General features: G+C 37.2%; 1 protein-coding gene across 7 annotated transcripts in view; it reads right to left on the reverse strand.

Annotated features, from left to right (window-relative positions):
- Positions 1-443: 443 nt before the first annotated feature.
- Positions 444-26,743, reverse strand: part of SLC4A10 (solute carrier family 4 member 10) — a 262,715-nt gene continuing 236,415 nt past the window's right edge. For 3 of the 7 annotated variants that reach the window (XM_037044586.1, XM_037044585.1, XM_037044584.1), the window contains exons 22-26: positions 21,796-21,969; positions 20,909-21,031; positions 11,518-11,585; positions 9,019-9,135; positions 444-3,229 (exon numbers count right to left, since the gene is read on the reverse strand). In XM_037044586.1, the coding sequence (XP_036900481.1) occupies positions 3,163-3,229; positions 9,019-9,135; positions 11,518-11,585; positions 20,909-21,031; positions 21,796-21,969 (549 nt within the window). In that variant the 3' untranslated portion in view covers positions 444-3,162. Of the gene's footprint in view, positions 3,230-8,156; positions 8,196-9,018; positions 9,136-11,517; positions 11,586-20,908; positions 21,032-21,795; positions 21,970-26,743 lie in introns of all 7 variants that reach the window. The other 4 variants (XM_037044590.1, XM_037044589.1, XM_037044587.1 and 1 more) reach the window with 3 other exon arrangements.

Here is a 26,743-nt window from a genome sequence, read left to right on the forward strand (position 1 = left end):
AGAGCAATCTTACAATAATAATAAAATGGTCAAGTGCCCAGGAGCAAACAGGCTAAAGTTAAACAGAAAGAAGTGTGTCAATGCAGATAACAAACTCACATCTATCAACAAGTGAACCTAAAAACAAACTAAGTAAACAAGTAGAACAGGAAGAGAATCACAGAAGTGGAGATCGCATGAAGGGTTATCAGTGGGAAAGGGGAAAGGGGAGAATGGCGGGAAAGTTTCAGGGAATAAGAAGCATAAATGTTAGGCACAAAGTAGACAGGGGGAGGTTAAGAATAGTACAGAAAAAGGAGAAGCCAAAGAACTTATATGTACGACGCATGGACATGAACTAAGGTGGAGGGATGCTGGTGGGATGGGGGGTGCAGGGTGGAGGGGAATAAGGGGAAGAAAAATGGGCCAACTGTAATAGCATAATCCATAAGATATATTTAAAAAGATAAAAGAAAAACTGGGCCACACTTTCAAGAGCAAGAAAAATTCTGTAAGATCCAGAGATCACATTGAAGTATGAGTTACTTGTGGCTTGTCAGTGGGAAGTTTCTATCAGGCTATGTATGAATTTAAACTACACTAAGGAGATATTCAGATTACATCTAGGAAAAAGCTTCCCAATATCAAAAGCTGTGAAATGGTACCAATTTCAAAGTAAACTCACAAGTAAATAGAAAAATATTAACCCGAATGTTCTGAATGCAATTATCTCCCCAACAGACAGCCAGATGGCGACAAGAAAATAAGGGTCAACTGACCTACTGTGATAAACAGGGAGGACACAATTTTAGGAAATGCTTTTGCCATGGTGGGTAAAAACAGAACTAAGAAGTTTCAATAAGGCGAAATTTTACTAGTGACATTGGACACTGTTACAGCTCATGGTGAGCAATGCTGTGTGACCGGTATGGCTCTATGGGAAAAGGAAGATGTACATTCTAATACAGCTCTCAAAATGTTCCGTTCATAAAGTTCAAACTGTATTGATACTCTTGAAATGTCTACTTTACCAAGTTTTCTTTATATCACGGGTGTCTAAATTCAAATATTATGTTCGAACAATCAAAATGTTCTACATTGATTTACTGATTAATGCTACAGGGTAGAAAAGACAAAACACTCAGGTCACAATTTCAAATGTGCAAGAAAATTAGTTAGGTTAAATATTTATTTCCACATAACATTTCTTATTGTGAAAAACACAATATCCTAGTCACATTTACACATTACTTTGCAATAAATTACATTCAAGATAGTCACTAATTTTGACCAGGAATCTTAAATTAGGAGGAAATATATAGCACTACATTTTCCCTATATTTTATATAATTTCAAAATATTAGGATTAACATGGGGTTATCATTAAGATTCACATGAAAACAAGATGACTATAAAAATACTCAGAAATACAGAATTTCATTGGATATGATTGCTTAACAAACAGGTGATCATGTGAAGGTTTTATTTCACTATGATCATTTTGAATAGAATGGTTATTAATATATTAAAACACTAAGAAGCTGCTTATGGGACTGACTGGCATGTACAACTAGTCTAAATCATAAAACAATGAGAATGTTTATGATATAGTATCTGTATTACAAAATACACAGAGGCAACATATTAGAATGGAAAGTTTCTGTATTTTCCCCTTGGCATTTATAAACACAGACTTTATTAACTGCATATTCTTCTTATATTTTTAGGCTTATGTTCCATAAAATAAATGGCTCCTTAAGAGATTGTAATGGAAATTTTTTCAGAAGGTATCAAAATGTTGAACCTAATAAAGGCTTTGTGATAGCTTTATTTCCCTCATAAGCTTAATCACAAGAGCATTTGTTTTTCATTGCTGTTGTTGCTCACTTTTCACACACACTTATACACAGAATATGTAATTAACAGCTTTCAGGACAGGAATTTGAATGATTATGAAACTGGACACTGAGGATTGTAATGTTGATGATCACTGATTGTTATTAGGAAACAAGTGTACTATGAGACACAGTCTTTGTTAACTTCACATTCACCTAAAACAAAAGAAACACTGTATTTTTAGTAATGCTCAAAAATTCTTGACTTTTCCTTCTCTGGATAAGCTTAGTAAAGATGATTTCAAATGAACTGAAATATCTACAGAAGCTTTTCAAACAGAATCTAAAACTTTCATTTAAATGATTATTTTTTTACAACGTGCATTTAATTAAAAAGTGGAAAAGAGCTTTACAGAAAAAAATGTCAACGCGAGGCCCGTCAGTCTAACATCTGAAGGTGACGTGGAGCAGCGTCAGCAGCGCACGGCGTTTAGCAGCAGAGCAACTGCACAGGAGTGGGGTTTCGTGTGCAGTGACTCACCATTGGTATTCCACGAGTACGTGTGTGTATCTATATAATAGGTTTCTTTGGAAAATATCTGCTGCCAATCGGAGAGAAATTTAACAGCATATTCCTGATAAAGGGTTTCTGGAAAATCTCACAAAACTTGGTTTTCTAAAGCATTTCAGTACAAGCCTGATATTTGATTATGTAAGCACAACTTGAATCTTAAGCTAATACTACTTGACTCTTTGCATTAATGTCTGATTCTTTTAAACAAGTTGTGAATAGGTCTCTGTATTTTTTCAAATTTGTTTTAGTTACATATAAATTCTGAAGTATTAAATGTATCATATTCAATCAAGCAAGTGCATAAATTCAGTTATTAGAAAATGCTTTCCAACTAAATTTTTGATTTGGGTCTTTTGAAATAAGTCACTAATGCTAAGCTATAAAAAATAAGAAGACTACCCTTCAAAATTCTTCTCAATGAAATTACCAGGTATCTTCAGGTCACTACAGTAAGAAAATACAAACTAGGTAAATATTACTTATCTCTTTAAGAAAGCTATTGCTCTCATAAAAGTCACCATGGGAATCCAGTGTTTCCAAATGCCCCACACACGCAAGCAACGCAGAGGTCCTTGCACTGGCTACCGTAGATGCTCACGAGGCGCCGCAACGCTCAGAAGTTTAAACACAGAAGGGAAACAAGTAGTGCGCTACTTACAGTGTGAAGGTGGGTTTGGGAGGACAGAGCGAATTTACAATACACGATCAAAGCAGTTTTATTAATAATTGTGGCACTCTTCTCATATATTTGTAAAAAATAAATTGAAGATCAAGTCATAGACAAGTCTCCCTGTCAACACCTTCCTGTGAATCAGCTTTCTTCTCTTTTCGCCTTTCAGTGCTACAGAGGGGGAGAAAAAGGAGACGTTCATGACTGAAATCCAGCATGTATACTGTAAGATCTGTTTGCTCAGACACAAAACCCACCGACCCCAAAGCAGCACAAGGGACCCTACGCATTGCTTTTTCATGCTGCAAAGCGTACAGAAATAGGCAGCAACAATTAAAATCCTCTGTGCTCAGTGAGATAGAGACCAAGAATTGCAGAAAGGGAGAATTTCAAAAAAACAGACATTTTTAAAACAGTTCCAAAAGCATGCAAGATTAATACCATGGTTTTCATCTGGGCAAGTGAATCACTGCTGATTAGTGAAAACTCCAGTCATGCCTTGTCTTAAGATAGTACTGACTCTATAAATGACACAACCGAGATGTCACGAAGCTATTTCTGGGCTCTGCTGCAAGTGGCCCATCCTTGGTGCTTGGACTGGATCCTGGTTCTCGGGGAGAACTGCGCCTGGTCAGTAGGAGACACACCTCTGCAGGTCTGGAAGGAGGCGGTCACCCTGCACGCTGCCCACCAGACCCCTCTGCTGCTTCTTCACAGACGAACCCTGTCCAGCACGGGAGCAATGTCTCACCTCACCCCTTCCAGCATAAACTCTGTCTCAAGTGGCTTCCATTTTATCTATTCTTCACTTAATTCTATTAACAAGCAAGCTGGTGACGTGACTCTCCCATTTTTATCTTCTTTTTGTTCAGTATCATTTATTTCTCCTACTTTCATGTTGACAGTTTTTATGTAAAATTCAAACAATGCACTCCTATGCACGAAGCTCACACCAAATGCATGTGCTCCCAGAAGGGCAGAGTGCCCACCCCCCCTTCACCAGTCCCAGCCCAGGGCAGAGCCCCCCGTATCTGAGCTGCTCTGTGTCCCACTCTGTTGCTGGCACCCCCTGAGGCCCTGAGCTCAGACTACCCAGGCATTGATACTGCTAACTTTTGCCCTTAATGTAAACTTATGAAATAGTTGCTGGTGGGGAAATCCTGGGCTTTATAACCTTCTCCAAGTCGTAAAGTGACAGTTGAAACCCTCTTTTCCACAGGGCCTCCTGTGCAGCTTTTATAGTGGTCAATAACTTAGACACATTCTGAGAGTGTGTTTTTTAAATTGTTTTTCCTCCAATTCAAGCTAGAAACAGCCCTTCTCAGTTGTCACCACCACCCGGCACCATCAGGTAAGAAGTGTCGGAGCTTCTGCCATTGGTGGCACGCTGCCAGTGCTGAGAGCTGGTGTGAGTGAGCGTCGATGGCGCTCAGGTTTATGCCTGCCACACTTCTCAGCACACACTACTTACAGGTCAGAGTGAAGCAACTTTTCTCCCTTCTCTTCTCTCCTTCCATGAGAAGAGATGACAGTGTGCACATGATGTGTTGAGAGCCTTAACTCTGTATTTTTAACTTCTCTATCTAAATGACTCACTTTCTTCTACTTTAAGTTTCTTTCCTATGACAAGTGTCTGCTGCCCCACTTCCAAATTAGCTTTTCCTTAGGCTTTACCTGACTCTAGTCTCGTCTGCCAAACAGAGCCAATGAAAAGGGCCAGTAGTGGGCAGTGAAGGAAGCCAGGGGCCTGGAACAGAAAATTCCAGGCCCAAAATTCTTCGCTTCCCAGAAGCTAAGAACGAGCTCTGACTTTGGCTGGCCTTTTAAGTTCACTGGAACTTTGTTTCCTTGTCTGGAAATTAGTTTGGACTAGGTGACCAAGTTCGCCTGTAGTTTGATTGCCAGGCTTCTGAGGCTGGTATGCACAACTTTAATGAACTCTTCTTGTCTTTGGAAAGAGAGAATAGCAGATCCTGTCTGTGGGAGACTGAGGGGACAAAAACACACTGGCCCCCACACACGCACAGTCCTGTGTGCACAATGTCCTGCTATATAATCTTTCGACAACTGAGCATGTTCCTCATGCACAATTAGTCACCAAGGGTGGACAAAGAGATTTAGAATGTCGACCTGATTCACAGACATGCCTCCTCCTGATGGACCGCTTTGTTCATACTGGGTGTTTGGTTACAAAACCACTACCGATTATGACTGGGATTTTTCTTCTTTAAAAACAGTAGTTTGGGTATTAGATTTCAGCACACTAGGAAGCAGAAATTTTATAACCACCTTACAGTGTCTATAAAAATATCAACTTGAATTTTCTTACTATATGGCTATTACTCTCTTTCTTGTTATACTAATTTTCTCATTGCTTATCGGTTCTAAATTTTCATTGTAGTAAATAAACAACATATATTTATTAATTATATGCCATATCTATTATGTATTATAATAAACATGCATTGTCATATATTGTTATTATGTGCCATATATATATATGGCATGTATCATATATTTAATGTAATATGTATTATATTAAATAGTATTCTGCAAAGACCAAGGAATACAAGATGGATGAGACAGTGTCCTTGACCTTGAGGAGTTACAATTTAAAATTAAAGAAAGTAATATTTTAAGAGACAGCAAACCCTGACCCACCACAACCATGCTGCTAAGCAATCTTGAAACTGTTATTTTCAATAACACCAACATAGATCTTATAAAAAATATCAAGCAAAAAGTTATGACAGGGCCTAGCAAATCAAAGCAAGAATGAGAATCCAGGATAGAAGAAGTTAGTGAGAGTGAGGGTACATGAGGGAGCAGGAGGGGTGTCCCATTTATGGGTTCAAAAGAAATGTCAGTCATGAGAATGTGTGGAAGATTTCAGACTGCTGAACGCTTCTTACAGTATCATCTGGACCCCTAGTGCAGACTCTGTCTCTGGTTTTCTTTGGTTCAAGTGAAAGTTTTTGTGTCGTGATATTTTAGGTACTCTTTAAAGTAAACAGTAAAGTCTAATAATGCTTTTCACTAGAAAAACCTAGTTGTTTGCAAAAACACATATCTAGATTACTTTAGACAGCAGATTAACTCTAGTGAACAAAGTAATATGCATTAAGCAGGTCTAGTGTTAAAGATCATCCTTTATATTTTGATATAACCACTTGTGTTTTATTTTTTTTACTTGTGTTCCCACTAGCATGAGATTCAAACTGTTGTAGAATGAAAGCTTACTCATTTTTTAAATCTTTAGATGTGATAAAATCTGTAGGTTTCCATGTGGAAAAATATATCTTGGTTAGTGGTAGTTTCTCATTTTCGTAACAGTGGAAAATGACAGGAAGGGTGTGGCTTCCAGAAACCTCAAAACCACCAATACTAATAATGGCAATACCTTCCCAAAGCCACAGCTTTCTGTTTGTATCTGTTGGGACATTGGAGTATGATGACCAGGAACCATAAAAATTTTGTTCCTCCTAGACTATACCCACTGGCAAAAACAAGCTTAAAGCCCAGGACAGCAGGATCTGTATCCCTTGAGACCTAATCTGGCTCCCTACCCCCAACACCTGGTTTTCCATCCTTGCATAAGGCCTACATGCCCAACACAGAAACCTGGATACCTTTTTTAGTGGAGTTTGGAATAGCAGTTATACTTTCTCCATTATTTCATTCATGTTTCATTATTTAGAATATTTTATCCAGCTTAAGTGAAAGAGGGACCTAAGAACTAACTGCAGAATCTACCACATCTGTGGGATGTCTAATTTAATCCTAGTTCAACAATGCTCCTTACACAGGGGACAAGCTCCTCCGCAGCTTAGTGAATGGATTGGTGGAGACAGAACAGACAAGCAACTGCTATGCTTTATAAAATGGACACCCAAGACCGATGTTTCTTGGGAAGGTGCCTGGCAACTCTGGGAAAAGCAGCATTTGGTTTTGCCCTGGTGGGAGGGGCTAGGCTCTGGGGCCACCCTCCATGCTTGCCTGTGTCCCCCACACCCAGCACCTTCTTCTATCCTGGATTCTCTTGTTTGCTCTGATTTCCTAAGGCCCTGTCATGACTGCTTGGCAATGTTTTGAGTTCACATTTTTTTAAATCAAAGAAATGACATATTTTTAATATTAAAGGGTCCACAAGCAATATTTCAAAGGGTTTGAGAAATTACCACTCTCCTAACTCTGATTTCCTTCCAAGACTTGTAGCAAAACTGAGTCAGTGTGAAAACGACTCTCCCAGACTGCAGCAGGGATCTTTGGGAAAGGAAGATACAGCATGTTTTAGAATAGACTACAACTTCTGCTCAAGCTAAGCAAAAATATATGTAAAGATTTTGAAGTCCCGTTAGAAGACAGAAAGCATCAACCAAAAGTCTTTGAGAGAGCCTACTGAGTAATTTATATGAAACTCCTTTGAAGGGTCAGAGGTAGTTCACAGAGGAGGCTGGTTGGGTGCAGAGGGAAGGACGGGGACAGACACAGAGAGAGACAGAGACAGAGAGAGAGAATGAACCCCCAGGTTTCGGGGGGTGAATGCCGCACGTCTAGTGTTTGCCTTGTTTATGCTATTGGGGTTAGAGATGACACTGAAGCAGCATGCCATTTTGGGGTGACAAAAACCAGCAATAAGAGATACTCTCTAAGCATAATGTAGCCTCTTTTTCCAGCCCATGTTTCCAAACATTTTTCAGGAAGCAGACAAAGCTTGCAGGTTTGGAAGCATGGTGGTGCATAAATGGAAGTGCCCAGCATTGCGGTCTTTTAATGCAAGGGATAAATCTCCTCTTTCCAATGTAGAAATTCCATGTCATTACTAAATACAGTTCTGTGAAGTATGTTGGTTTACATGGGACAAATCTGTATAAATCATGTGGGGGAAAGTTTACTCAAGTTTCAACCCCCTTTAAAGAGCCAAGTCGTCATAGGAACGCCATAAACACTCAGGCTGACACTGGATCTTAGCCCACGACTCTGCATGTCTTTTGCCTCCCCAAAACTCACACAGAGAACAAAGGCTGACCAGGTTTTAGAAGACATCAGTTAACATAAGGAAACACAATTAAGGAGTAGGTTTGAGGGAGAGTCTTACCTTTGGGGAATCAGCTTCTAGAGTGATTAGGAAGGGGAGCTTATGACAAAAATGTAATATAAAAATTAAGTAGAAAAAGTTAATTTAAGGTCATGAAAATAAAGGAAATTAATAATTATTCACTGTCCCAAATCCCTCAACCACTCTTTAATAAGAAGCAATATTAGCATAACATGGAGATTTTTCTTTAGATCAGCATCTAAGAAGGCTGATGGTTTGAACTCTTATTTATAAATTCTGGAAAATTCCGTTGGAAATCCTATGATGACTTTTGATATTTAAAGACACATTCTTCCATGCATTTAAAAGTATCATGCACAACTACAGGGATTGTTTGTAATGTTTTCATACAGATAAGTAAGAATGAATAGAACTTTCTGGAGCTGAAAATTTGGGGGTAAGAAGGTTAGGGAAGATTTTCAAATGGTTGAGTGGGAGACTGGAATGTACTCAATATAAAACCACCATTTCATGTGCCATGTGAGTTTTAAAAAGGACACGAGAGAGTGCAAAATGTGGTCAGACATCAACAGGGCTCTTGGGAAGTGAGCGATAAATACAATACAATTCCACTGCAGAAGAGAAGGCCAAAATAAATGTCCAAAGATGTCGTGCATTGGGACCCATTTATAGCACCAACTCCCCCCACTGTCATCGTTTTGGAGTGAACTTTTACTTTGAAAGGGAGATGAAAAAATATAACAACAAATGTGATAATTATAATTTTTATCCACTTTTAAAAAGAATTATCTGAAATACTTTAGATATAAATTTGATGAAAAGTCATTACACTTTTGCTAATGGATTCATGTCATAAAATGATTGGGATCAGTTTAAATTCACAATATTTTAGAATTCAAACCTTTTAGAAGGAAAGCTTGACTCCTTATCTTTTGAGTTATCGGCAGTAATCAGAAGGTTCCTCCACAAGGCAGTCTTTGACATTTCATCAGAAATATTGATCACAGATGGATCATCTCTAGATTGTTTACCCAAAATGAAATAATAAACATTAAATAAGTAATTGAAGTTATCTAATGATAGGAACTAAATACAAGACAGTCTTATATAGTATAGTACTTATGCTAATTAAAAATTAAGAAGTATCAAATAGCTTTCTCAATTATTTAAAATTTTATGAAAAATAAAAATCTAAACAAAATACTCTAGTCACATAGAGTATTAGCCTCATAGAGTATTACGTAGAGCTTAGCCTCTTCCCCTAATGTTGGTGGCACAGCAGATCATTCACTCCTCTGCTCACGCTCTGCAGCGATTCTCACTCAGAGCAAAAGCCAAGTAGACAGTAAGTCTGTTCCCACCCCGACCCTCCAACTGCATCACCTGCTTGTACACCCCTGCTTCTTTCTCTTCCACCAAAATGTAGTGGCCTCCTGACTACACTAATGCACCTTCACATGGCACAACCCTTTCCCTCCTTTGTTCAGATGTCACCTACCCAGGACTTCACTGATTCCTCTGTTTAAAATTTCTACTTCCATCCCCTCATAGCACTCTCATTTCTCTTTTTTGCTTCTTGTTTTTACTGTATATTTCATCCTCTGAAATACTATACTATTTTACTTTTCCATTCAGTAATTTTCTGTCTCTCCCTACCTCTAGTCTTCTTAACTATAAACTTCACGAGGGATTCTTACAAGTACCATGCACTAACCAACTGCGCCCCTGGAGCTCCTCGTGAGGCAGTCTTGACCATTGGTCCACTGCTGTTCCCCCAGAGCCTGGTACTTCCTACTTGCTCAGTAAATATTGGTTGAATAAATGAAGGCAACCTGTGTACTTGGCAAAGGTCTTTTCAAATGGCTAGGGGAGCTTGTAACATCAACACCTGTACTATGTTGGGTGCTTTTTTTACATTTAAAATGGCACCAGTTATAGGTCACATTCATAATGCTCCAAAATTTTTCTGGGGCTACAAACACAACCAAACTGCAGCAGAGATAAATCATGAGCCAAGTCAAGGAAAGTTTCACTGTGTAAGAAAATAGCAATCTTCTTACTACACATAGAAAACATACTCTGCTGTGAAAAAAAATATGTTCTAAAGAAATCCTAGGTTGACCTCACACGACCCTCACTGGAGCTGGCTCACCAGAGAGCAGCAAATCCAACTTTTAAGAGAAATATTAAGGGTCTGATGCAAAACTTGGGCCCCTTCTGTTATACAGTCTGGACAAGTGTTCAATTCCTCTGAAACACCCAGACTTGATAACTCAAAGCATAAGATCAAGTAATTCCCCTGAAAGTATTATGTGGAACCCAGTTTTTTATGATACTACATGGCAGTCTCATGAACAAGCAAGTATGGAAAATGCTTGATTAAACAGGTGAACTTTTTTAATGCAATATTACTTAGATTTTTTAATATGCCGATGTGATGTGTAAATGTCCAGACCGGAATACAGTATAGGACATTTTCCAAACTTATTCAACCACATAATCCTTTTGAAAGTTCAGGTTCCATGTGAAACCAGGTTTCTACAGAACACAATTAATATGCTGATTCAACTAAACAATCAAAAGGATCTTAAAATTTAAATATTATTTTCACAAAGATAAAATACTTTATACACTTGTTCTCATGCCTAATTGGTACATAATTACATTTTTTAAAATCTGGGGCATATGATTTTACAGTTAGAGCCTAAAGATCTAGAAGATTCTCTATTTTTTTAACATTATAACAAATTTTCTCCTCAGAGAATAGTCACCTCTGCCATTTCATTGGCATTGCCTTATATTTTTCTTGAGTACTTTGAGATCATATATAGAATTTTTGGCCAAACACTTTTTAAATTTTTCATTACAATTTATAGGAGTTTGCTTTCTTCTGCTATGTCTTTGTGCATGAAGACAATTCACATATTTTGGAGTTACATAAACATTTCCCAAAATGACTGGCAAAACAGAATCCTTTAACTCAGAACATAAATTACTTCTTTGGAAGTGCCTTTTAGAGACAACACCCCTCAGAGTTTAAACATTTAGCTGTGGTCAATGTAGTGAACACCTAGCTCATTTAGCCCAGAATTGGATCTTGACTTGTCTTCAGGAACTATTTTCAGAGGATATGAAAAAGAGTTTTTATATCCACTAAAATATGAGAAGAGAAGACTTGAAACAATAATTTCCAACCTCCCTTCATTCTAAGCTACTTGGCCAGTCACATAGCTGTTAGTGATAGAACCTGGTACTGGGACAGGCTAATCTAATTTCCAGTTTCAGTTCTTTCTACTCTAATACAACTTCAGTAAAGCTCTAGGGGAATTCTTGTAGTACAAAAATTTTAAGTCGAGTATATGTAACAAAACATTCTATTTCTCAAATTGCATGTTTTTACCTGTAATGCCCTTCCAATGGCAGTTGTACTGCACCCTCATCTTCCATAGCTAGCATACTTTGTTCTTCCTGGAAAGATAAATGTGAAATATAGAAAGTGAACCTGATGAGTCTTCTTTTTACATTGAGAAAAAACAGATTAATGTTTCACTGTCTCATTAACCCCAGGACCTTCCACTTTGTTTGCATTTATTAATGCTAGCACAGGTCTCTTCAACAAAGAAAGCATCAGTTACCAAGAACATAAGTAATTAATGAGAGTCTCCTATCACAAAGTAATTTAAATGCTAACAACAATCTCCTTCATGTCACTCAATGTAAAACATGGTTAATTTCAAAGCAGATTTTTTAAAAAGCTCAATCTAATTTTATAAGGACAAATTGTTTTCATTGTTATAAAATTGAAATTATATTCCCAGAATGCTCTATTAGAAGGGAAGGAGGGATGTATTTAGAGCAGTGATCCTCAAACATTAGTTTATGTTAGAATCAAGAGCTTGTTAAAAATACATGTTGCTGCCATGACAGGTGTGGCTCGGTTGGTTGGGTGTCGTCCTACAAGGCAAAAGGTCGCCTGTTCGATTCCGGTCAGGGCACACGCCTGGCTTGCAGGTTCCGTCCCTAGTCGGGATGCATACTGGCAGCAGCCCTGCTGGGTATCTCTCTCTCACATCAACGTTTCTCTCCCTCTCTTTACCCCTCCCTTTCCCTCTCTCTAAAAATAAAATCTTTTAAAAACTACAGGTTGCTGGGTCCCACCTCCAGAGTCTCTGATTCAGTGGGTCTGAAATCGGGCCCAAGAATTGACATTTCTCGTCAGTTTCCAGGTGACAATGATTGTGCTTGTCCGAGAACCACTACTCGAGAGACTTCAGAGACTTTCAAAGGGACAGTAGAGCTGTCTCCTTGTACAGACCGACACTCAAATGTGTTTTCCCTTTAGGAATGCATTGTGGCCTCTCGTTTTACGCTTCAGATTTCTTTTTCCAATGCCAATATCTCCCTTTTCCCAAAGAGTGGAAATATTTTATATATTTATTTCTCCACATATAACTACATATATGGAAAAATATATATGGAAAAACTATACATGAGGAAGCTATATCTATGGGACAAAGATAATCTTATGTTACCATACTGAAATGTCCTGGTTTAGTTTTCAATAGTGTTATCATTACCTTTTTTCCATATACACACACAAAAAAGAAATTTAATTATCTGTAGATTATAGCTCCAGGTTAATGCGTTTATTTTCAAAGTTTCAATTAGCAATGTTCAGATTCAATTAGCAATGGTACTTGGGACCATTTAAAATGTTAGAATTATTGGTTCTCTAGAAATGGAACTTTAAGTTGTATAAAGATGAGGAGTTAGGTAACTTCCTGACCAAATGGAAACTGAAAAAAAAATAAGAATAACCAGGAGGCTGATTGCCTTCCCTCTTTCAGTAGCTTAGCAGTAGCTTGGGTGATTTAAATCAGCTTCTGGAGAGATATGACCTTTGTCTGACGTCAATATTCTAGGCATGCAAGGCAGTTCCTAGCACCCTCGGAATACAGACCTTAGCCTTCAACTTGCATGTTGCCTAATCTGAAGAGCCCTAGCCATATTTCTTGTTAGTTAAGAAACAATGTTCACTAGAGCCTCTTCAACTAACCTATGACTACATAACTTAATGTAAGGGCAGGTCTCATTTTCACTCTTGGAGTGCTTGCTTACATACCCAACCAGCTAACTAAGGCAGGCTCCCAACTGCTGGGACCTTGGCCATGCTGCATGCAGAATACCTATGCCCAGCCAACGCCGTGGAACTGTGCAGAGGCCGGAGGAGTGCATGAGTTCCGCTGCTTCTCTGCTTACAAGCACACCCCTCCAAATCCTATATTACATTTATACTTTGTGGTACCATTCGAATGTATCTGTTACCCCCTTTGCATTACAGAAATTAACTCTATTCTCTTTCTCTGTTGTTCTTTAAGAAAAAAAAAATTAAGACCCGTCAGGTATACTTTATTACTTGTGTATTGTGCATATTCTCCTTGGCATTTGGCAGTACTATTAGAACAAATTTATGGTGAGTAGATAGTACCATTGGTTTTAAATTAGCTCCAGGTTTTTAATTAGCTACATTTAAGCATCTAAGCAGGGCACATCTGTAGCCTTGAATATGACATGACTTGAGTTAGTCACTATACATGGAACATAATACATATGACATATTACCTCATGTGTACACCCTTGAGGCAATGAGCAGAGCATATGATTCCTCCCAGATGGATATGATTATTTATCTATAGAAAAGTTTACCTTAATGAGCAGGGATGAACATAAAGAAGTAACATTCAGTGCTGCCAAATGCTGTTGATGCAAAACCAGGAAACAACCAAAATGCAAATCTTTACTTGATTATCCACTAAAAGGTAAGGTTGGTACATGGTGTATCTTCAATGGCCAACTTTGAATAAAATGTCAAAAAGCCGGGTAGAAAGGTTTAATAGAAAGAGTAAATTTCCAAAAGCCGAAGAAAAGAATAGTGTCATCAGTGCTTAGGTGACCTGGCAGCAGAAAACCAAGGCTCAAGGTTCAATCTAACAGCAAAAAAATGGGACCAAACCTTTGGGAACAATTTTGTTTTTGCCTCAGATGATTTTCCACTTTTCTCTCAAATTGCTTTCAATAATTATTTTGCACTCTGTGGCTTGTTAGCATGTGTGGGCTTTATACTAGTCATAATTCTATCCAAACAAAAACTCATCACCTCTAAAGATAGCATTTGTAAGCCGTGCTTATCTGAAGAGAAGGTGGCAGAGCAGCCGCTGCCTTCCGTGCCAGAAGGAGGCTGGGTGGGCCCCTGCACTTGGGATGGAGGGCTGACTGCATCCCAGGCAGTGCTCGGAGGAAGCCAAAAATTGAGACTTTCTGGGGAAGAGCAGTCAAATCAGGCACCAGTCGTCACGACAATTACAACTTAGTTTATCTCAATCATACAGGAAAAGAAAGAAAGTGAGAGCATAAAGCTAACTCAGTATTCATTGCTTTATAAGTCCAAAGTACCTTAAAATGAGGTCCACTCAGCCCTTCATTTACACAGCATCTGTCAAAAATATGCTGAATCCTACCTACAACATGGTGAGGATGTTAAAAGAATGATGATCATAGATGACCCAAGAATATTTGAGGGGTTTTGCCAATTTGATGAGAGGAATATTCATACTGCAATTTGAATAGCATCTTTTAATTAAGATAGTCCAAAGCATTTTTTCAGATATTAAATAATGCTATAGCCAGTAAGAGGCAGGAAAATTGAGGCTTTAAAAAATCGATTGAAAAGCACTCAGGCATTAACTGAGCATGTATTATGTGCTAGGTACACAGTAAGAACAATAATCCAGGATATTTTTATGAATATCTCTAATAAACATATATTAAGCATCACCTACATGACAGGTAGTCATTCTAGGTACTAGGGGTACAGCAATGAAAAGAAAGATAGATATTAACCCTGTTCTCAGATGATGAGAAGCATTGTGTTAAAAAACATAGGGACCTTTATTATATGAAATGTTAAAATAACTTATCTAAGAAAAAGAAGATAAAAACATGTATAGTAAAATGACAGCAAACTCACAATTATTAATAACCACACCTAAAAAAAAGGAAACTAAGCAAATGACTAGAACATGAACAGAACCACAGAAATGGAGATCACATGGAGGATTAGCAACAGGGGAGTGGGAGGGGGAAAGGGGGGGAAGGTACAGAGAATAAGTAGCATAGATGGTAGGTATAAAACAGATAGGGGGAAGGCAAGGATAGTATGGGAAATGTAGAAGCTAAAGAACTTATGACACATGGACATGAACTAAAGTGGGGGAATGTGGGTGGGAGGGGAATGAAGAGGAGGAATGGGACAACTGTAATAGCATAATCAATAAAATATATTTAAAAATAGGAACAGCCCTGGTTGGTGTAGCTCAGTGGATTGAGCACGGGCCTGTGAAGCAAAGGGTCGCTGGTTCGATTCCCAGTCAGAGCACATGCCTGGGTTATAGGCCAGGTCCCCAGTAGGTGACACATGACAGGCAACCACACATTGATGTTTCTCTCCCACTCTTTCTCCTTCCCTTCCCCTCTCTGTAAAAGATATTTAAAAAAAATAGGAACAAATACCCTGGCTGGTGTGGCTCAGTGGATTGAGCACTGGCCTGCAAACTGAAAGGTCACAGGTTCAATTCCCAGTCAGGGCCCATACCTGGGTTGTGGGCCAATGTTTCTCTCCCTCTCTTTCTCTCTCCCTTTCCCCACCTCTAAAAATAAATAAATAAAGTCTTTTAAAAAACAGTATAGGGACAGAGGAGGTGGTATCTGAGTCCATCTTATTTTATCAGTTTGGTAGCAGAAAGGAAGGAACTCTAGACAAAAAGAAAATATGTAGACCAAGGATAAAAGGTGCTTACAAATAAGACATGTTCGCATGACAATGAAAAACTGGCCCAGCCCTGGCTGGTGTGCCTCAGTGGACTGAGTGCAGGCCTTCGAACTGAAAGGCTGCCAGTTTGATTCCTGGTCAGGGCACATGCCTGGGTTGCAAGCTAGGTATCCAGTAGGGGGTGCACTAGAGGTAACTGATCAATGTATTGTTCGCACATCAGTGTGCCTCTCCCTCTCTTTATCCCTCCCCTCACCACTCTCTGAAAATAAATACATAAAATCTAAAAATCAAACAAACAAACAAAAACCCTACTCTAGCTAGAGTCAAAGGCCTGTGCTGAGTATTAGTGGAGAATAAAATTAGAGTTAAATTGTGGGGTGTTTGATGAATATGATACTACATATAAAATTACATTATGAATCTGAATTATATCTTTTGATAGGGTAAAAAATACAGTTCTTAGCCCTGGCTGATGTGGCTCACTGGATCAAGTGCCAGGCTACAAACCCAAAACTACAATTTATATACCAAGAACCTAACAATTTACTACCATTAGTGGAACAGGTAGCATCTGTTACTATGTCCATTTCTCAGGCAAAGTCTTTACCTATACAGGAGCCCTCAAATAGCCTAAAGTACAAATACCAGCAGACAGTCGATGTTCACAAAGATTCTTAGAGTATTGGAAAGAGAAATATCCAGCAATTTTGGAATTCATAGATCTTAAGAAATGTAAGGGATTCCAGAAATCAAGTTTAACCCCTTCATTTTATCCAAGACATTAAGAGACTACCATTTCCTTTCTCAATTACTGATAGAATAGACAATGCTGCAGACATTACATATAGATTATACATATACATTCAATACTTGGAATACCATAAAATATTATATCTCTAAGACATATTTCTTAAAGTTTCCAGAGATGGAAGAGCCAATACATACACTACTCAGTTTAATGGTGAAAACTAAAAAGAATAGAAAGGGCAGAGGAGTCCATGTAGAATTCATAGAAGTAGATGGATGTAACGTGTCTTTCATCAGAATATTTGACTGTCTCTAAATGACTTATGTGAATATTATAAAATACAAAAACTCTCATCAAGTAATCTTAGATTTAGAAGAGTATATTCTGGAGATAGAGACAGTGGTTTTTAGGAAAAGTCTTATCTGGAATTTAGCATGGATCTGAATCACCTAGAGGTCTTCATAGAACAGACAGATCACTATCCCGCCCCCAGAGTTTTGAATAGAAAGTCTGGCACAGGGTCCAAAAGTTTGTCTTTCTAACGAGCTACAGGTGTCAGCTGATGCCGAAGTCCTGGGACTACACTTTAAACACCCACTGACTGAAGAAAAATATGCTTACCTCATTTTAAAGAGTCAATTAAAAATAACATTTGTCTGTGTAATAATTAAGCTACGCATCCCAAATCCATACCAATTCTGACCTTTCTTAGCAGTAAGACGTGCTCTGTAATTTGCTTAATTGCACTTGTTTTTAGATTGCTTTTGCATCTTCTTGGCCTGGCTCACCATCCTGCTTCACACAGATCACAAGTCTCACTTGCCCCCTTTCGGCCTTTTTTATCGCGTATATGTTAGAGCCAATGTCCCATAGACCAAGAGGTGCCACATCATGATCACTGCCCAGAGTTGAATTTCCAGGATTTATCAAACATTAACCACCGTCTCCCCACAGCCAAGAGCACACATTCAGCTGGGGTTTTCTGCTTTTAACAGCAGCCCGTTTGTCAAATGTGTACAATGTCCTAGAGAATATTTAAGTCGCAAGGAAGGCATGTTGGTACTCCGAGCACATTTGGACATCCAGAATTTGATTCTGCAGTCTTCCCTTTACACAGAGCAATGTGCAAAATGTCAAGGTTCCAATATTCATTTCTATCCTGATTATAATCCTTTCTTTCTAAAAACTGAAGCATATGCATATGCATATGCATGAAGTACATGGAAATTTGGAACAGAAGCTCTGCGACCTTGGACTGGCCTGTGTAGCTATTTATTCTGCTTAACGCACTATTGAATTTTAAGGTTAAACTAATGTTTTGTCAATGCCATAAGACCAGAAGTGGGCTAATGATAGGAAAGCCCTGGAGCATAAAGGTACAATCTTGTAACTATCAAGAGGACAAAGGGTAAGCCTTCTTTAAATTCAAGTCTCAGGGCGCTGAGACACTTCTGCTCTTTATCATCTTCCAGATCAAATCAAAGTTACTCAATTAATTTGAGTAATTGCAGAAATGCAACATTTCCAGAGAGCTTGTCCATTTACCACCTTCATGCACAGTCTTTAGGAAAACTGGGCCTCGGCATAACCTGCCACAGTAAGGAGAGCACACCCTTCAGTAGAGCCCTCGCCCTCAATAAAGTGAAATACTGAGGCCCAGGTGACCACATAGAAAACCAACGCTCATATAAATTTCAGTGTATTACTCCTTAAATCTTCTTATTGACTATAGTAATCATACTCTTTCAATACTAATTCCAAGTTAGAAAGTGAACATCTTTAAACTTCCTTTTCATCCTGTAGTTGACAGAGAGTTACCTTTTTAATCTTCCTGGTCAGACCTATATTTTAATGTTCAATTATGAATTATTTCTTCACTCTATTATTGGTCTCTTGTTTCTTTCCTTGTACTGAGGATCACATGAAAGTGTCATCATATTAATCTATTTGAAGTGTTAAGGGTTCTTAAACCTCCCTGATTTAATGTACTGCAAGGGCTTTCCCCACTTTTTCTCATATGCAGATCTGAAGGATACCGCTATAAATTTGCCTCGACCAATCTTTAATGTATTTTTGTGTCTTGTTGGAAAACATAAGTTCTAGGAAATTTAGCAATATTTAATTACTTTTAAAATCATCTTCATAATCAGAAAACACTAAACACCCACTGGGGTACAGTGGATCTGTATCATAAAAAGTTTAGATGTTCATTAAATAGCATCTCTGCCTATCTGAAATCAATCAATTCCAAAATGGATGTGCGGTACACATGCATATAAGTATCACACACACCTGTGTGGTTCTGGGCAAGAGAATGGCAGATTCTAATCCATGTATGATTACTATCAAATTTGTTGCTATTTCACAGACATACAGAGGAAGAAACTAAAACTGTTTAATGATAAAATATATAAACATAATGTTATATAGAAATATCATTTTTTATTTTGCAAAGTTCCAAAAGGGTAAAGATGCTCCATAGTGTGTCTCTGGGAGGAGAATGCCATGGAAAGGTTATTATAGGAATGGGACTGTCGCCACCTTTCCCTACAGAAGCAGTAAAGATATCTGACAGGAAATCAAAGCTAAAAAATAAAGCAAAATTACATTTGTAAGTTACTTAATAATATTCTCATTATCAGAAGGATGAAGGGAAAACTTATAGATTTTGAATTCAAATTATCTTCCTTTAAATTTAAAACTTCTTGGAAATTGTTTTCAACCTGAATAGTTTTAATTACACCAAGTACACTTAAGTTCAGTCTTCAGAATTTCTACATTCTGGTGCCCATCTTATTTAATTTATACCAAATTATGTCATGGTTTTCTTGAATAGTATCTGATGATAAGAGCAAAACTTTACCTAACCCCCCAAAGAGAAACAGAGACTATCAAAATATCCTCATTAAAGTATTATTTAAAAAATTATCTCATACTTAAAAATATATCAAAAAGAAAATAAAAATTTTATATTTTAATTTTATATTAAACTTACTAGAAATATGAGTCTAAGTATACCTTTACAATATTTGAGAAAACTGAAATGTTCATACAGTGTTAAAATACATCATCATGATCAATTTCTAAATGTGGGGATCCATATTCTGTAGATGCCGGGACACCACAGGATAGTGAAGAAATGCCAGACAGTCACATATTAAGTAGCCATATTTGTTAAGCATCTGTGCAGAAATCTCATTAGACTTTGTTTCCTAATCAAGATTCAACTAATGACTGGATAAAACTTAAGGACATTGAAAGGTTTGCAAACAGGTACCCCAAGTAGAGAAGAATATACCCATGGTTTGAGAAATTATACTGTGAGAAACTAAATACATTTACTAACCACCTTGTAAAATTTTTTAAAAAGTGCAAAGAATGCACAATTTTCACCAGATATTTTCTTTCATCATTATTTCTAATCACATGGAAATTTTGTTCCTATGTTTTATAATTTATGGGCTCAAACATTTTGCTAAATAGTGTACTGGTCACTCTTTTCATTTATACTTTTCCTCATAGGTTTTATATACTTTAAAATACTATGATTACTAGCCTTCAAAATAGAACTGAACTTACACATGAATTTTACTCCATAAAATTTATATTGTTATAATATGTAAAACAGAATAGGATAAATTGTTAGTCTGTCAAAGTAATTAAATCTCAAAAGTTTCTCAAACAGTAATCTTAAATCACTTTGAAAGCAAGTCAGATTGTCATGTTTTCCTCTTAAGCATTTCATCCATTTCAAGAATAAATCACTTTATCCTTAAATTAAAATTATCTTCTGATTAAATCTTTGTCCCCTAGAAAAATACCAACAATGATAAGGTCTCCTTTTCATTTCTCACATATTCACCAGAAAGCAATCACTGAATGACCATAATTTGGAAATAATTAAGCATCAGTGAGTTTCTTCAATTGACAGGGGAGGAATCAGAAAAATAAACTGTATAATCTGGGTGATAATGAAGTATAAAGTATTTTCACATTTCACTAGGGATTTATTTCCTATGTATAATATGCATGCTCTCTATTTCAAGTTCCAACTTTAAGATTTTAAAACAATTAATCTTCCAAACTTGTCCACCTGTGGTTGTTAACCCCTAACCATCCAAAGATAAACACAGTAATCTCGTTTCGCAGAGAGCTCCTGTGCACAAGTGCTTCTTTTTTTTTTTGTAAGTCATCTATTCGGCTATGACTTACTTCTTTTTCAGCATCTTCTAGCTTCTTTTTCTTACTTTCAGGCATTAAATCATCCAACCAGCTGAGTTCCCGTTTGGTAAACAGTAAGTCCATTAACTTTCTTACAAACACCAGAGCTAACACCTGAAATAAATAATAAAGTAGTGTAAAATAGGGGAAATATTAATAGGATATGTTTGTTGGTAGAAATAAGTCAATTTCAATTAGGACTGAGGTAAATTTGAAGATATATATATATATATACATATATACATATATATATACATATATACATATATATAAACATATTTTTGTCTGTAATTTTGCTTCCTTCATTTCTCTTTCTTACCACATGTTCCACATAATAGCTATCATGTCACCTACCCATTATAAAAGTCATTTAAAGAAGCTATTTGAAAAACTATAAAATATATTCAACTGTTTTCTTAAATACATGTGGTTAATAGCTTGTTTTATATTAAATGAATATAAAACATTCTTAACTATGCTGATAATACTTAAAGTTCTAATCATTCAAATTTACTATAATTTTGAAGTACTTGAAACTTCTCTGATATATTTAATGAAATTTAATTTTTAAAAATCCCCTAACTTTTCAGATTTGCTGGTGTACTTTTACAGTTAAATTTGGAAAGTTTGCATTTTTCCACCAAACTTCAATTAATTCAAACTACTACCAATATTCAGAATGTTAAAGACAAAACTAATATGAATCACTGAAATTCATATATAATCTCAAACCCAATCTTAGTCACCAGTTTTAGTTGTTAAAGTTTATACCAGGGTTTCCCATAATTGTTCGGAATGACTCTATTGTTCCAATTTCAGTTCATGGGTTTCCAATAAGAGCAGAAAATTACAGGAAGAGAAAAAAGGAAGTTTCATACCATCATGGGAAAAACAATTGCAGCTCTTGAAACTTTTATTATCCACAAAAGAACAAGGCAACTCATCTGAATGACTGTGAAGAGATGGACTTTTCGAAGTGGTACATGCCTTAGATATATAAAATCTGGTTGATGTTTTGCAGGCATCCAGAAGAGCTTTATTCTATCAAAGAACTAAAAGATAAACAGGCTAAATTGATGTTTACAGACAACAATAAATGTGGAACAAGTAAACGTTTGATGTGGTCGTCTCTCTGGATCACATTTAAGTTGACATCAGGCATCTGAAGAGCAGGACTGTTATGCATACACTCTGAAATACTATGATTTCAGTTTTATAATATCTCATTTTCTTGAATATAGATCCAGCTTATAATTTAGAAGAGTTTAAAATATTAAAGACAATAATACTAAATGTTGCTAATCTGAGAGAGTATGGCCTTGGGAGACAAAACACCATCATCATCCTCTTTTTCATTGTCACATTACAGCCTCTTCCTTCATTTGCCCCTTTAGCACCAGGGCTTCCTGGACTCCCATTCTCAGTCCTTCTCTCTCCTGGGATAGCTCCCTACCCATGGCTTCAACTTGTACTAGATAAAGACTCCCACACCCAGACCTCTACTTCCACTCTCTGTCTCCTGAGCTCTCCTCCCACATCCAGCTGCTGATGGGGATGTTGTGACCTCCTTATATTGACTCTGCTGTTCGGGCTTTGCCGCTCTGATCTCCCACGAGGTTCGGTGCTATTTTTACAAATTGAAATATCTTAGCCATAAAGATTTAACCTAAATGAATTATTGTTAATAAAGTGTTTTTAGAGCAAACTGTGTTAAATCAATTTACAAGTAACTTCTTCATAAATTTTCCATACTGCATTGTCAAACCAATATAGTTAAAGCTTATATATAAGGTCTGTCCAGAAGATAGCCAGCCATGCAACCTGAAAAAATAGAGGCATTTATTGAAGAAGACACAAAATACATGAAACACTGTGCATAGGACAATGAAGCCTCAGTCCCCTTCAAAGTAGGCACTTTGGGACCTGAAACAGTTCTCCCAACTGCCATCAGCTGCCTATCACATTTTCCTGAGTCTCATCGACAGTCTGAAATCTCTTCCCTTTCAAAGGTGATTTTAGTTTGGGGAAAAAAAGACGTTGCATGGTGCCAACTCTGTGCTTTAGTGGGGCAAGTCACCTGGATGATTTGATGTTTCACCAAAACACTGCACAAGATGTGATGCATGTGTGGGTGCATTGTGGTGATGAAGCTGCCGATCACCAGTTGCCCACAGCTGCAGCCTTCTGAGTCATCCAAATAGTTTCCATAGAGGAATGCTTAAGTGTAACACAAAACTTGATGCAGATTCATTGCTCTATTTGCTCAGTCATTTTGAATGCAAAGGCCACACAGTACACATGCTTGTTCAACAGCATTTACTATCCCCACTAATACAGTGAAGTCATCATTGCTCACACATGCACATTCCAGTCCACTCTCCTTGGTGCCAGGTTATGTTGATGTCACCCACACCATACATTGTTATTTTAATAATGGATGGACTTTTTCTGGACAGACCTTATATTTTTCAATTGCATTTTATAAAAATTATTTTCATCTGAATGTTATTTCTGTTTAAATTTACATAAAAGAAAGTACAATTATTTTTATATAACTATATAAAAATAACTATATCTATATAACATTGTTATATCTTTGGCTTGGTGGCCATTTTTATCCATGAAAGCTAATTTTCTCAATTCAATTTTTTATATATTAAATTTTCAGAAAAACCTTCAATCTTTAATCACATTTTACTTAGTAACAACTGTATTGCATGTTACTTCATTTTATGTGTATTTTTTGTTTAATATTTCTCAGGCCAAAGTTATTAGTTTTGAATGTTTCCAACAAGAAGTGATTATTTAGAATATGCTTTTAATCACAGTCCTATTTCATGCCATTTCTACAGTCTATCTGTTACACATTGTTAAAAGAGTACTATTAGACATTATTCATTAGCTAATTTACAAGAAAACTAAGTGATTCTTGTCAAATATTCCAGAATTACCCTAATATGCCAAGGAACAAATAAATGTGCATTGAGTCAAGTGTTAGGATCAAAACATCTTCTTTTACCGAAATCTGCTTACATGTATAATAATAATCCCAAACTCAACCTAAGCGCATCTTCCCTCTGTGTACCCCATCTTATGGCATGGCACGGTCTTTGCTCGGCCTCCTATACCAGAATGATACGTACATTAGCTCATATACTGTTCATTTAGTTATTCATATTCATTCGTGCCTTCCAAAACCATTTATTGAAAACCTTCTCTGCAGAGTACTAAGTGCTGAATTTTTTCCTGATTCATCCCTCTCCATAGTTCATTAGGTCTTTTAATTTCTATCTCCTAAATATATCTGGAAATTATATGTCATTAAAGCAGCAAATAAAACGGTACACAGTGGTAGTGGGAATAGGGAAGAAATAAAGTAAAATCTTCTGGCTTATTATTGAATGTTTCAGTTTCTATAGAATTCATTTTCCTCAGTCACCATTTCTCCTCTGTGCAGTTATGTTCTTGCATAAGTGTACATCAGTGTGTGGGTGCTTCAATTGTTATTGTTTAAATGGCACATTTGCTTTCCTTGGGACTCCTGAAGTGTTGGAATGAATATAGAAGCGGTTATATATCTGAGTATAGAAACAGCATTCATGAGAACACTGTGCTCTGTTTTTTCTGCCATGCTGCACAGTGAGCAGTCTGGATAATAAGTTTCTTAATATTGCAAAATGATCAGGTGAAATACAGGTTCCTACCACACAAAGAGTAACTAATTTGCATGCTCTTTGAACTGTTGGTATTCAGCACATGTTTATTACTACTTAAGTAATGATAATCGTGATAAACGTAGTCTCAGTTTTGCATTTGGTTTTTATCTTCTCCTAATATCAATTTCCCATTTTCAAACTGAGTTAGCCACAAAATTCCAAATATAAATTTCAACCCCTGAGCTCCAGGCTCTCTTAAATTTTCACTAACCCTCTTCCTCAGTGTGATACCCTACTTGCTGTTTCATGTGTGCTATTTAAAACTCATGACATTTTTTCTCATGAGCTTTTGATAATGTTTTTCTCAATTTTCATTGGAAAGAAATAATTCCAAGATCTGATATTCTTGTTTAGTTCTAAACCTTGTAAGTATAAAATCATGTAAATAGAATTAGGGGGAAATCTGTTGAAATCTATCAAAATGATTTAACTTTGTTTCTTAAACTTCTGCTCCTAAATTTATGTGAGCCTGGGGCCTAATAATAAATACTTTGCAATTACAGATGAAATTAGCACCCATGGAAATCTGCCAAAGGCAAAAAAAAAGGCAAAACAAATCATTAAAATCTATTCAATACTCTTCCCTATCTGCTTTACCAAATCAATTATTTCAAAATACACTTTCATACATGAAATCATAAATGAGCCAGTTAAAACTAATTTGAGTAAAATTTAAATGCATACACTTCTCAATCATCTTTCCCTCCTAAGCTCACGTTACCCAGTGCTGGGATCATCCTGTCCACTTCGGATGCTTGATGACCTTACAATGACTTCATATCAAAGTCTGCCTCAGCTCTAACATCTAGCACCACCCTAAGGCCTAAGTGGTTTTCTTTCTCCCAAAGTCAGAAGCTGGCTCATTGTTCCTGCAGGAAGAGAGCTCCTGTGCTGCCTGTTCCTCAGTGTCCAGAGTTTGGCTGAGCTTCTCAGTGGTGTGGTTGCCTTGGCATCCATCTTGTTTGGCCTGGTGGCCTGCATTGATCTTGAACTACATCAGCCCCTCATGTAATTGCATTCCCTAGATAGAAGCCCAGAGTCACAGAAATGGAAGTTCCTTATAGGACTTCCCCAACAGCCCATGTGATCAACAGTCTCCCCTGCCTCCCAGTGCCTTCCCCTGACGCACCCCTGAGGTAGGACTCCCAGGGACTTACCAAAACCCTGCTCTCTAGTTTTGAATTTGCCCATCTGGCCTTAGCCCAGGAACTCCAAACACTCTACCCACAGACCCTAATAAAAGCATGTACCCCAGCTCCTGTCTTCCTCTCTCTATCTTTACCTTGACCTTACAGTTTGGCCCAAGGCCAAGTACTTCCTCCAGGACCTGTGAGTAATAAATTTCTCTATTTCACTTTCTCTTATGGTCTGTTGTTGAACCTAGGCTCACCATCCCACACCCTGTGCTCTATTTAAGTGTTAATCTGATAAATTCATAATATTCTGTGAGGTGACTTTTCTTTTATGCCTTTGAACAGCAGTGAGTCAAACTGTGTGAAAAAATGACAATTTATATTTTCCTCTTACTCAATAAAAATAAACTATACTATACAATTAATAACCCTCCTAATTAGTCTTTTTTCAAGAAAATTTAAGTGCTTTAGATCAATAATATTAAGTTAGAAAACAATAGTATTCAATGGAAATTTTAAGTAGAAATTTCTGTTTCTAGTGCTACCATAAAAATGACCACAGCTTGGTGGCTTAAAACAATACAAATTTATTCTCCCATAGTTGCAGAGGCCAAAATCAAGGTGCCGGCTGCACCTCCTCCTTCTGAAGGCCACAAGGGAGAAACTGCCCTTGCCTCTTCCAGTCTCGGGTGGCTCCTGACATTCCCTGAAAGCAGAAGTCCAATCTCTGCCTCCATCTTCACGTGGCCCTTTTCTGTGCCCTCTCTCATTATAAAGTCTCCAGTGATTGGATTTAGAGTTCACCCTAAATTTGGGATGAGCTGCCTTGAGACCCATAATTCATTACATCTATAAAGACTCTATTTCCAAATGAAGTCACAGCCTGAGATTCCAGGCAGAAATGAATTCTGAGGGAACACTATTCAACCTACTACAGTACCATAAGCAGGAACAATTTGCCAAAAGCCTCTATAAAG

Source organism: Sturnira hondurensis, unplaced genomic scaffold, assembly GCF_014824575.4.
Source record: "Sturnira hondurensis isolate 20B ecotype Veracruz unplaced genomic scaffold, ASM1482457v3 Scaffold0004136, whole genome shotgun sequence".
Lineage (NCBI taxonomy): Eukaryota > Metazoa > Chordata > Mammalia > Chiroptera > Phyllostomidae > Sturnira > Sturnira hondurensis.